The sequence below is a fragment of the Anas platyrhynchos genome, chromosome 2, assembly GCF_047663525.1.
Source record: "Anas platyrhynchos isolate ZD024472 breed Pekin duck chromosome 2, IASCAAS_PekinDuck_T2T, whole genome shotgun sequence".
Taxonomy (NCBI): domain Eukaryota; kingdom Metazoa; phylum Chordata; class Aves; order Anseriformes; family Anatidae; genus Anas; species Anas platyrhynchos.
Window position 1 is genome coordinate 54,825,558 of NC_092588.1, and position 13,501 is coordinate 54,839,058.

At 36.5% G+C, this 13,501-nt stretch overlaps 1 protein-coding gene across 6 annotated transcripts in view; it reads left to right on the top strand.

Annotated features, from left to right (window-relative positions):
- Positions 1-13,501, top strand: part of RBBP8 (RB binding protein 8, endonuclease) — a 41,416-nt gene that overhangs the window by 15,697 nt on the left and 12,218 nt on the right. For all 6 annotated transcript variants that reach the window (XM_005009402.6, XM_072034785.1, XM_027451952.3 and 3 more), the window contains 8 exons: positions 2,643-2,738; positions 4,601-4,713; positions 5,433-5,508; positions 8,175-8,344; positions 9,829-9,930; positions 10,976-11,073; positions 11,727-11,854; positions 12,584-13,469. In XM_005009402.6, coding sequence (XP_005009459.1) covers positions 2,643-2,738; positions 4,601-4,713; positions 5,433-5,508; positions 8,175-8,344; positions 9,829-9,930; positions 10,976-11,073; positions 11,727-11,854; positions 12,584-13,469 — 1,669 coding nt within the window. The remainder of the gene's footprint in view (positions 1-2,642; positions 2,739-4,600; positions 4,714-5,432; positions 5,509-8,174; positions 8,345-9,828; positions 9,931-10,975; positions 11,074-11,726; positions 11,855-12,583; positions 13,470-13,501) is intronic.

Genomic DNA, 13,501 nt, shown 5'->3' on the forward strand with positions numbered 1-13,501 from the left:
CTGTCCCATTCACTTTATGGCCCATGATTATTACTTTTCTGTATTGCTATAATAATCATGCAATACCAGCAATATGCAAATGTTTGATTAATATATTTTAAAGGGAGTGTGAAAGTAAATCTTTTGTAAAAGAATTGTATCAACAAGTTAGTAAATGTGTTTTCTTTACTTGTGTTTGTCCTTGGCTGTCTTTTGTCAGCCAATTTCATGGTTTTCTGAAATAATTCATCTCAGGCATGATGAAAACACCAACTTTCTTGGAATATACAAAGGTTTTCGTGGTAAAAAGAAGAGCTAGGAATGAATTCTCAGAACTTAGATACTGTCATGTTGCATAGGTTCAGCTGCTGGGCTTCTGAAAGTTAATTTGTAGAAAAATATCATGTGCTTGTTGCTTATACTGTGTTTGCATCCTGAAGGGATATTGTGGTCAGATGATAAATGTCAAGGGGAGTGTTATAAATGAAGTCTCAACTCAATCTGAATTTAGTAATATTTATAAAAGGAATATTTATAAAAGGCAAGTAAACAGCGCTGGGTGTGCGGGGAGCCTACGCTCCACCAACACACACACATGAACATCAAACTTTTTCTAAATATACAGAACATTGCTTTACATACTAAACCCAAGTACACCTATGCATATGTACAATCAGAAAAGGTAACAAACAATCCTTTAAGTTTATTACTATCAATGTCCGTGACTGGGGGAGCATAGTTGGCCTGGTTGAAGTGCTCCCATATCTTCCATGACTTATAACAGTCTCCATTTTTCATTCCTTTTCTTGATTACAAACACTGGAGAGTTCCAGGGCTAGTCATGGGAACAATATGTCTTGCTTTAAGTTGCTAAGCAACTCGGTCTTCGGGCCTTACGTATCCCGTTCTTCCCGGATCGAAGAAAAGCATATCCATCTCCTTTTCAAGGCCAATGAGGCCTGGGTCAAAAGGCACGTCCAGGTCACCAGGGAGCGAAACAGCAAAAGCCTTCGATGGCTGTAGCAGCAGAGGGGCCCATGGCATAGCAGTCAGATCAGTAAAGAGCCCGCAGCTCCCTCACTGTCTGGCAAACCACACGTTTCTGACTGTGGCCCCACATGGCTCTTTAAGGCCTCAGAGACTGCTCACCAGGTGCTGAGCAATCCCACCACAACCTTGTCGTTTTTAGTTGCAAAGGCAACACCTGGACCTCAGTTTGGTCCCATATTTCAGGACCCTAAACTGTCTGATTGTTAATAAGGAGAATAAGCTGCAAGGTTACCAGGACAGTCTTTGTTCCTAAGGACGTGTGATTCCCCATAATGCACAGCTGCTTACCAGCGAGGGGCAGTTGTGTGCACAGGTCCGCTTCTCTCTGCTTGAGCTTCTTCCCAGCTCCCGTGTGCCATTTCTAGCGACTTTCAGTACGAGCTTCTCTGAGCAGTTTGCTGAGTTTGGCTAAACCTATTTTCATGAGGCAATCGAAATGCCTGTTCCCACCCTGGTCTCCATTCTGCCAGCCGGTCCATATTCATTCCTTTTTCCTGCTTCTTTATTGATGACATAACTTCATCACATCGCGTTGCTTTTTTTTTTTTTTTTTTTTTTTTATTTTATCTTGAGGGCAGGCTCCCCTCTTATACCCTTCTCCCCACAGCAGTTCTTTTCAAAACAACTCTTCATTGGTCAAATAACTTTGTGTATAATAGCAACAGCAAACACCCAGAAACTTCCATGCCTTAACAACTGGAGAACAAGAAACTGGAGACTGCATGGAGTCTCCTGATTTACCCTTCTTTGTTCCCTCTAAACTCTTTTACATTCCTGATGGCCTCGTCATTAAGAGTCTGATGTTCTCATCAACGATGGGGCTTGCCGACCCCCATGGCCACACTCCCACAACTCCTCCTTCTTTATTAATATCAACCATCTTCTCAACACAAATTACCACTCCATATGTAACAGGAGCTAAAGCTGAGAATTTAATGTTGCTAGTTTTTCTTAACTATTCTGAGGAGGAGATGTTTTTCATTAATTCAACATTCCTGTCTTGTAGAGAAGAAATTTTACCGAAGTTCTTCTATTTCTGAGATGTTTGGGAAGAGAGTTTGCTTCCCATTCATGTTCTGGGAATTCATGTTCTGTAGCCTGGCAATTGCTGCCTGAGGAATTAAACCTTCAATGGCTCTTGAGATTTATTACAGCTTTACAAACCTGATGTGGTTTGCCGTGCTACAAGTTGCACTCACTGCTTGAAAAAAGAGCAAAATGACCTAGCTGCAAAAGCCCCCAGTTAGCTCCCCAACAGCTCAGCAAGACAGTGACTTAAGAAGCACTTGAGCTTACATTCCCTGAAGTTACTAGAATACCATTAGCTTTTATGCCTTGGCTATCATCAACTGATTTTTTTTTTGTCCTGAGCAAAGATCAGATTTATAGAAGGTCAACTCTAGCTGTGGAATTAGAAACTAGCTGCTACTTTTCTAGCTCACGCATCTCTAAATTACTATTCATCAGAAACATTTGCTTCATTTTTCTTCAACTTGCTATTTTTTGCTGATGATCAATTGAATTACCCAAGAGAATGAAAGAATTCTTTATTGGAAAAAATAGAAGCTGTAACCTAAAGTTAGAGGTAACGCTTTTTCTCTGTTTGATTTTAGGGATGCAGAGAGGCTTGAAGAGTTTTACACCAAGAACCAACAGCTCAGAGAACAGCAAAAGGCGCTTCATGACACTATCAAGGTTCTAGAAGACAGGTGAACCAGTGTTTTTTAGCTTTGGGATTTGTTGTGTTTTGTTCTTCCAGAATAGCTCCGTATGCTTTGCAGGTTTGAATGTTTGGTTTTTGTAAACCAGTCCATTTCGCATACACTCCAAATAGTGTGTTTTAAAGAGAAGTATAGAAATTGAATTCTTCTGACTGAATTATTATTTTACTATTTTCTAAGTGCTTAGCATTTAGTTCAGTAAAGACAAATGGAAGTTAAGCAGATCAACCTGGAAGGCAGACAGACGCATTCTTTTTCATTCATTTTTTTAGACATAAATTTGGTATCAGTCAAGAAATAATACAAAACCCAAAGGTGAACTACACAATACATTTTGAAACAAATGAAATAATTCACTAAGAAAACTTTCAGTTTTGGGGTCTTACTCCATTTGTCTGTTTTATATTAAATTTAATCATTGGTTCTGTCTCTTGCCACTGACTCAGCCATTCTGATCACCTTTTGACCTGTTCTCCCTTTCCGTTATCTGCTTCTGTTTAATCTGGTATAGCAAACCAAAACCAATTGACGTGAAATCACAGTGCATTTTTTCATCTTTTAAAAAAATGATACTTGTTTTCGAATGTTTGTTAAACTTGCCTTTGTTAGGCTCTTAAAAGCTTTCTGGGAACTGGAGATCATTACATACGAAATTATTTTCTCACATTCCTGCATTACCACAAACATCAGAGCTGTGATACTCAAAACTTGCTTTTAGCTCTGATTGTCTGTAAAAGGCAGTAGGCATAAACTTGTAGCCAGGCAGGTAATAAGCTTTCACAGTGAACAGGTACAGACATTTCCACGGTGGCTGGAATTTTCTAATCCCTTAGCAGATGAAATACGTACTAGAAAACAAACAAACAAAAAAGTAGTATTAAAAATTGCTTAATTCAGGGAGATGATAATAGTGTGTTTATTATGCAATCAGAAAAGCTAACATGAGGAGGCATCTCAGTATTTTACCTTTTCCCAAATTCCACAATATTAAAATACTCATAAATCAAGATGGCTTTTATTTCCAATATTAAACTGCATAATTGGACATTTAGCTATTTTTTGTTTCATGTGCTAACAGCAGCAAAGCAGAACTCTTAACCAACTGGTATCTTGCCGTAGCAGGCAAATAATCTGGCCTTCACTTTGACAATACTATTACTTCTTGCTGTGTACCACAAATAAATACCGTTTAGTTAACATCTGTAAAATGAACACACATTTCACAGCATGAATGAATGTGTTGAGTAAGATGTACTGATTGTTACGAGTCCTTTTCTGACCACAGGTGAGTCTTAAACAACTGATCTAGTCTAGAGAGCCTTTTGGATCCAGTTCTAAGTATTGGTGTCTAGACAAAGGACTTCACGTTTACTTGGTATTTGTTACAGACTGAACTGTGAATTTGTCCTTAATTTCTTTGCTTAATGGCAGCAATATATTCTTCTTGTGCATAATTCTTAGGAAAAAAAACAATTGCTTATTTGTATTTGCTTAATTAACTTTTCCTATAATGAATGTTAATTTATATCTGACCGAATTTGTATTAGCTTACCTGTATTACCTGACAGTCTTTCAGCAGCAAGGTGCAGGATGCTCCACTCCATGAAAGTACCACAAATGTGTTGTTTGAGAAGTAACTGGTACCTACAGCCATTTATGCAAATGAGAGTGCGTGTAGATACAGCTGTGTCCCCGCATAAATCTGCAGTACTTACAACAAAGTGGTGTTCTGCAGAGTTGTCAGAAATTTTCTAGTTTTCACTGTTCAAAAGGCCAGTTAAGCGTGGATATCTGTTTTGCACATGGCAGTATTTTTATAAAGCTTTTTTTCCCTCTTAATTTTATTGTAGGTTAAGAGCAGGATTATGTGATCGTTGTGCTGTAACTGAAGAACATATGAGAAAGAAACAGCAGGAGTTTGAAAATATCCGGCAGCAGAACCTTAAACTCATCACTGAGCTTAGTAAGTTTTGTCCATGAGGCTGAAGACAAAACAGTATGTTTTGTGAACTCATCCTTCATGAATTCCTGTAACTTGATAGAATTTATACATGGTATGTTTTTCTAAAAGTCCAAGAAGTTCAGTCAGGGGGTACTTAATTCTACAGTTTGAAAATAATTTAACACAGATCAATTACTAGTTATTTGAACCACCTTAGATTGAAGTGCTAATACTGAAATCGTATTACGTGGAAAATCTTACACTGTAAGGTAGTTACTGGACCTAAAATGTGGCTGCTTCTGTTTATTCCTAGAGTCAAGACACAAAATGACTGACAGCTAGGTTTTCTAAGGAAACCCTGGCTTCAGAAGTAACTGGTGATGACAAAATAGCAAATTCAAACAAAAATTACCTGCGTCAAGCTTGTATCCTGTGGCAATTTTTGTCTGTAGAGCTGAGTGAACAATTCATTCATCTTTACAACACTTGCATGCACGTGGGCAAAATTAATTAATGATTGTGTGGAACTAATGTTGGGATCTAGTAGCTATGATGCCTTTGCCATTGTTAACAATCATAACATTTTTAGTGATGAACTTGAATACTCATTTTGGAAAGCTGCAGAAGATATGTGCTATTAGGGTTTTAGAACTGATTCTATTTCCTTAGAAGACCTGAGAAAATGAGATCTGATACGATGTTACCACGTGTGAATTGATTTTGTTATACATTAATTGCAGTGAATGAAAAGAACAACTTGCAGGACGAAAATAAAAAGATAGCTGAACAGTTCCAGCAATTGCAGAAGGAATTGGAGTAAGTTTTGAGAATTGTTTTGGTTTTAATCTTGCTAGTAATGTCTGGGGATATAAATAGTAGCTTTTAAGTCTTTAAAACTTCATTTTGCTCTTTTCTAATTGACTGGGAAAAGATAGCCTAATGCCACTTGGTATTAACAATGTAAAACTAGCATCTTTGTGTTGCAGAATTGTTTTTTAACTGTGTAAATGCAAAGAGGTGGATAAATCTGTTGTACAAATTCTGTTTGACTTAATTTCTCAAAATGATTCTGCTTGTTTGCAGTTCATAGGAAAACCTTACCTCTCATTCTTTTATTATTTTTTTTTTGTAGACCCTTTTAACAGTTGTTTCCTCTTAGGGTAAGGCTTTAGAAAAGTAGTTTCTCTAGTAGTCAGAGCCCCAGGATCTTTCAATAAATTTTTGAAATGAACTTCTGATAATCTTAAAATTATAAAAAGAAGAAAAAACTTTGAAAGAAAGTCATAAAAATAGTGAGCTACAAATAATTGACTGTCAGATTGTACTCTGGTATGCTACCAAGAATGTACTGTATAATGCTATAGTTAGTAAGCAAGTACTGTACACTCTGTAAGGCAGAGGTTGTATTCTTTTCTTGTCTATCTGTGGTCTGATGTGAAATTTATCTCAATTTCGGCTATCTGTGAAGAAGTCACATATGCAGGCAGGGGGAGTGGGATGGGATGTAGGGGCTATGTATGGTAAGTTTTTTTCGGCCTATAATTTCTTCTTATGTTCATTAGAAAGTAAGTTGTTTTACTCAGACAACAAGGTTAGATTATAGTTTAAAAGGCCTGTGGTTCTATTCCTTTTGTATTTCTCTGTTTGTCTCCCATCTCTTGCACCTTAATCATCCTACTCTTTTTCTGTATGCATTTCATCTTTCCAGAACATACTTGATAACACTGGAAATATTCCTCTTCAAGACCAAGTAGTAACAAATTTCTGTATGCTTTCACTTTATGATTCCTTTTCAATAATGGGTCTGCTAAGTAGCTTCAAAGCAGTTAGGAAGTGGCATTAAAAATATTAATTGATGACAAACAGATCCATCCAAGTTTATTAGTTTGATCCCTAGTCTTGCAATTTAGCTTCCAGTAAAAATCTCTGGCCACTGTAGGAAAGCTGAGAATGATCAACGTAACACCAAATTATTTGGTCAGCATGTTCAGTGGATATCTAAATGAGCACAGAGTTGTGTGGATTCATTGATTTAACAAGGATGGTTCTGCTGTTTGTAATAGAGCCACCGCATTTGGTTGTGGCCTGTTGATCTAAGTTGTTCAGTCTAAATAAAGCAAGATAAAACCATCAAATAGGTGCGAGGTAGAAGGTTGTTTCTAGTGTGTGACACAAAATAAGGATTTTGCAATACTGTGTGTTCCTTTCCCAAGGCTTAATATTTTAAAATAAAATCTAAGAAACCTGTATAAAAGTGAACTTTCAGAAGAATTGCATTATCTGCTCCTTTATCAGATCAGAATTTCATTATCTATGGTTGGAAAGAGCAAGAAGGCTTCTACAAAAACATTTTCTGTAATCTCAAATGCTTCCATAATTCAGAAACGATTTAATGCATATTTATGATGTATATATGGCAAGTGTTTTTTTGTTTGTTTGTTTGTTTTCTGGTGGCATTTAAGAACTATCCCTTGTCTTACACGAAAAAATTTTAGGCAGGCTAATATATCATACAAGGCTGTGCCAGTAAATTTAAAGAGAACTCTGTCAGCTAACTTAAATTTGTGATGTAACTGGACTAATTCACTGCTTTTCTGTGTGTTTTGATCTGTTCCTTAAGATATTTTCAATAGATGGCACAGCTTCCAGTTACGGTATTTTCTGTGTAATTGTGCTAGAAAAGAGGAATTACAAAATTGCACAATGGAATACATCAAGATGTCAGAGAAGCAAATAAATGCATCGATGTTTATTTGACTAACGTTCACAGTCTCAGTAAAAGGCTGAACTTTGTAAGAATTGTGCTTGTCTCAAGCCAGATACCTTTGACAGTTAAACATGACATGATTAACTTATTTTATGCAAGATACCGTGGTTCATTTCAAGGCAAACAGAAACATCTATATTGCCTCCTCTTCCCTTAGATGAAAACCTTCCATCCTTCTCTTTATAGTTAGGAAATTTTCTTCAGCCCATATTTTCTCTTGGGAGTCATTGGGAAAAGTGCTACCAGAGATGACCACGCAGGCAGAGTTGGATTTCCTCATGCTTCTTTTGCTGCCTCTTCCATTCTCCACTACCACCACCATATGGCAGGGAGCGATGCCCTCATTAAATACTGAACAAACTCTATTTATAAAGTTTATATAAAAACTGAAATTATTTTTTTCTTGCTTTCTTGCTATGTCTAGATAGAGTTTTTGGAAAGAGAATACACGGTTAAGCTGATTTTTCTACACTGAATCTGTAACGTAGTGTCAACTGTGAAGAGCTAGGGTTGCAGGCCATTCTTGGTTTTGATGGAGCAATTTTGAATTTGTTGTTAAAAGCTCTCTTGTAGTATTACTTCTTATGCACAGATGTTATTGGGATGGCTGTATCTTCTAAATTGTTGCTTTCTTAAATGAAATGCTTGTCCTGCTTGCTAAAGCTCTTCATTTCACTGACTCGGGTTTTGTTTGACCTCCTACTTTGGACTCCAGGGAGCAAAAACAGCAAGCATTGGAATTAGAAGAAGGAGTCATTCCAGATTCTCCAGTTCTGACTTCTTCATTTTCTATGGTTAATCGTATGAGAAGGAAAAAAGAGAACAGGCATATCCGATACACAGAACATACGCATCCAGATTTGGAACTTAAGGAGAGCAACAGTGGTAAGAGAGTATTACTGGGTTTTTAATACATTTTATTGCTTAAAAAATTATTTTCAAGGAAAAAAGACACCTACACATGATTGCAAAGGGTAAAAACATTTTTTTAAAAAAGTCTCAGTAATTCTTTTGCATGTCTTTTTTATTTTTTTTCCATTTATGCAGCAATATGAGACAATGGAAGAACGGCTTTAGCAGCATCTGTTTTATCAGCAGTATGCTCAGAGCTTGTCTTAACCTCTTATTATTCTACATCCACATGTAAATACAACAGAGTTTTTTAAGCCCATAATGCTTATTTAACTCCAAACTGACCCAAAAATCACTTAGGGTTTGATTTGTGTGTACAAAGCTACATCACCACCTAGTGGAGAGTGAAATAAATGTTTTGGCACATTCAGCAATTATCCTGCAATTGAATATTACTGAAACTGACAGATATTTAATTCTAGTAGCTACGTGATCTTTCTTTTTCTAGTACTGATACGCTGTTTGCATTTGTTTTGTGTCTAAGTCCAGAAGTATTGTGCACATTTAATTTCCAGACTTGCTTCTCTAATGTCATAGAAGTAGCTTTTAATGTGTTTTAACCATAAGAAGTATTTTAATGAATGGCTTGTATTGTAATGATACACAGCAGATACAATAAACAATCCATGTGCTTTTAATGTATTAATTTATCTTCTGAAATAATAATAATAATAATAATAAAGTATTTTTTAAAATATGTGATTAGATCTAAATATAAGCCTTGACTAAAAGCTTCACAACAATAGAAGTAGTACAACTATGGGGTGGAAAGGGTGGATTGGTTATTAATGCCTTTTATTTTAGGGATCTAAGTTTGGTGCTGTGAAGTTTACCCTTTCTAAACATGCCTACTTCTGTACTTTTTGAGTAAAAAACAAAACACACACACACACAAAAACTAACACTAACAACACTTGAGCTACTAAATTAAAATGTGTGAAATGGTGTAAGTACCTTTCTCAGTTAATGAATAGCTAAGGAAAACTATTGGTGTCCGGATGGAAAGGACGACATGGCAAAAACAAAATAGTTCATGATTCAAATCTCATGTTTTTCACTTTTTCATTACCTTAGCTGATGCAAAAATTTATTGTCTTGGACAATTTACTCTTCAGTAGTTTGATGCTATGTTAACAGATGAACTATAGATCAAATACCTAGTGCTTATGCAGTTTGTGTAGACAGTGATGTAATTGTGGCAGCAGTATGTTACAGCTGACTGACTGGGGACACCTCTGTGAGACAAAGTTTTAATATGAAATATTTGTATCACTATGACAAATTGGTCACCTTAAAATAAAAATAAGCAGATGTGCTTAGATGAATGGACCTACTTACGTACCAAAATTCATTTTTAAGTGCTGTTAAGATCAGGATCATGGTCTATGTCTACACACAACTGTCAGAACAGAATATCGAATTTCACCGTGTGATAATGTTTATACAACTTTTCCTAGAGTTTGGAAAAATTCCTCTCTATTCCACACAAGTGAACAGTCACCATGGAGAAGAGATACTAGTGGCAGACACCTGTGATCCACAACTGTCCCCTATACCAAGTAAGTATATTAACAGATCTTGTACTAATTCTATTCAAAATGAGGAGAAAATATTGTAAAACTGAGGGGTCATCAACAACTGAGATTAAAAGGAAGTTACGTTTAATTACAACTGCTTCTGAGATGCCTATCCTGTCTCTGTGCCACTAGATATGTGATCTGGTGGCATCGCGCTAGGGCTTAGAGTCAAGAAATAAAAAGAAGCTCAGTGTGGCTCTTCCTGCTGATTTCTTTTGTTTTGGTCAACTCATCCAATTGTCTTATATCAGATTTTTCAACAATAAGATTAAAATACTCTGAGAATTGCACTTAGTCTGAAGCAAGTATATAAAATTTGGAAGTGATTCTGTTAATTTCTCCCTTTTCTATAATTGTAAATTGGTATAAGTGTTTAATGTAGTCTTTATTAAAGTCTTTCTATATCCCTGATCTTATTTTATTTTTTTCCTGTGAAGTATTTAACTATAGATGACAGAGAGAGTCAATGTTTTGGAATTGGTCATGTAGGTCAGGGTTGTCATACTCTAATTGCTGTAATTTCATATTGTATTATTACTTCACCCCACTTAAGTAAACTGAATAATGTTAAACCCCTGAAAGAATGGAAATTCATCTCTTTTATTTTCTTAATAAAAAGTGTCGCCTTGGAAATATACTGCACAGTCATTTTACTATAAATATTCAGTTTTAGTATTCTACATGTTGCTCTCATACTGCTCCTGCCCTGGACTGTGAATTTGAAATGTAACCTCTACATAAAATTGTCTTTTGTATTTTAATTTTGGGGTACCACACCCAAACAGGAAGTATATTTCTCCTTAAAAATGCAGCAGTTTGCCCTCGGCATAAATTCTATTTTTTACCCCTCTGCTTCACTCACCGCTTCAAGGTACGATTTTATCTAATACAGGTCAAACTATTTCCATAATGATCAGATTTTAATTTGTGATCTTTTTAGTTCTGAGTTTATACTGCCTGTGTAAGTGGAATAAGATCGTATAACTTGTATTTAACTCATTACGTGATCTTCTCTCTACTTATAAAGGTAAATCAAGGATGGGAGGCTATCCTGTTCCAAAGCCATCTTTTAACTTGGCTGCAGTTGTTGCAGAAACAATTGGACTTGCTGTTCAGGATGAATCTGTAAGTAATATTCCCAAATTTCTCATGTAATCAACTTCTATTGCCAGTTGTTTGAAAACACTTTTTTTCTCTTTTGCATTAAAATTCTGCAAAAAGTATTCAAAGTTTCCAGTAAGTTCACTCTAGTTTGCTTTTGCTTACTTAAGAATTTCTGTAGCAAGAGCAGATGTAACTGAGCTCACCTGTCTGGCAGCTAGGGAAATGGGAGGCTCATGGTTCCTGCCATGTACACATCTTTTAAATTTGACAAGGACAGTGGAGTAAATCCTTGGGTCTGCTAGCCTCTGTGCAGCAGTGACGTCTAACACACTAAAAAAGTTTACTTGGTGATAAGACTGGTGACTCAGGTGAGATTATTTAATAATTTTTGCTTGGTAAGTACAGGGAAGGTGATGGTATACAGACAATTTTTTTCTTAGACAAAATGTCTTTGTGTGCACATCTGCATAAGTGAACTTTTGAATTTCTGTAAAATTTCTTTAAAAGCCACAGGTGAAAATTTTCTCTTTTCATTTGTTACTTTTTCAAAGTTTGGAATAGTTCTGTTTGAATGGGACTTAGGAATATTTATGTACAAACCTAGCATACCTGTAAATTCTAACTCAAATAACTTCTCATGCTTCTGTTCTTTGTTTTTCTTCACCACTCGCAAGGAGTCCCAGTCTGTACTGAATTCTCCCCGCACTAGTACTGTTGTGAACCAAGCTCCAGAGAGCATGCAGTCTGAAGACTCAAGACAACATCCAGCTTCTGAATCAAGAAATGATGACAACAGTTTAGGGTGTGTTTCCACTCAATTATAATATTGTTCTAAACAGCAGTTTGCTTTAAAGCTACAGACACAGAACTAAGTATTTTCGTATTATATGGGTTTCTTTCAAGTAAATAAGTTGTAATTTGGAACTGATAAAATACAAAACTGTGGACTTTGCTCTCAAACTTCTGATACAGGCTTCCTATGTACGCAGTCACTCCCTGAATGATTTCTTTTGTTTTATTGTTCACAAGTAAAAAAGAGTATTAAAAAAAAAATACCTTGCAGATTTTTCCTTCACTTGCAGAAGCTTTGAGAATCTGTTGTCATGGTTATAAGATCTGTACAAGAGCCTAGATAGACTGCTTTCACAGCCATTCCCATTTTCCTCCATTTCACTGCATTGAAAGGTAGGCAGCCCTTTGACAGGAGAGATTCCTGGGTAGACTTAATTCTGTCCTTGGTTCTCAGCTGAATGTGGAATAGAATTTCTCACCGTGCTAAAATGAAGGACAAGGTCTGTTTTTACTTGCCTTTTACATCATTAAGTGCAACAATATTTACTTCCTAGACCAAAAATTTCCCTTTTTCTTTTTCCTTCTGTTTTCAGTTAATGCTAGTTAATAATTTCAGTTAATACTCTAACAGCTTTAGTGCAGAACATTGATAGGAAATGTATAGTTTTTATATGTCCCTCTTTCTTCCCCCAACCCCCTGCATACACCAGAAAATTATTTAATGTCTCACTGTATTCAGTTTTTTAGATGCATCTCAGAATACTCCACCACATGTTGACTGGGATTCTCAGGTAGCTTCTCCTGTTTTTGGAGCTTCTAGCAACATGAAGAACAACTCAAGTACATGTCATACCCCTTGTATTTTAGATTCAGGATTGAAGCCTAATGTCAAAACCAACCTCTTCAACAATCCTTCCAGTTCTAGATCTCATAAAAGCAGATCAAAATCTGAAGATGTTGCTTTTGTTGCGCCACTGAATCTTGGAACTGAAATCAGCTCAGTTATCAGCCAGGCCTCTATCAACAGGCAAATGGTTGTGAAAAAGAATGCTAATGAGGCTGTAACTTGTGTTGGAAACACTTGTGCAGCTAAAAGTGAGGTGATCAAGAGTGATTTCCTTCTCGTACACCAGAAGCAGCAAGAAGGCAGGTGTGCTAAGAGAAAGAAAGTTGAAGACGAGCATGCATTTAGCTGTGAAAAAACATCCTTCAACAAAGAGAACTCTGTACCCTTTCAATCAGATATTCAGCATGTTAACGGGGAACACACGGTTGATAAGCCCTTGGATCTGTCTGATCGCTTCTCTGCAGTTCGTTGTCAAGAGAAAAAACAAGGGAGTGAGGAGACCTGTAAAAACAGACTGAAACAGGTGACTCTGCATGATGTTTTTTCACAGCTAAGGAAGCCCCTTCCTGAGGGTCCACCCTCTGTTCAGAATGCCAACAATGAGAGCTCTTCGTTTGGCAGAGACTTACGAGAGGAACCCTACATACAAGAGGCAATGCTGGGAAAAACATTTCCAGATAAGAAAAACCAGATCCAAATGAAAGAAGAAATCCCTCCCTTCAAAATTGCACCGCTGCCGAGTACTGTAGACACAGAGCAACTTTTTGATGATGTAAAGGTATAGTTTTCTGACTTTTTTTTCCTTCTCCT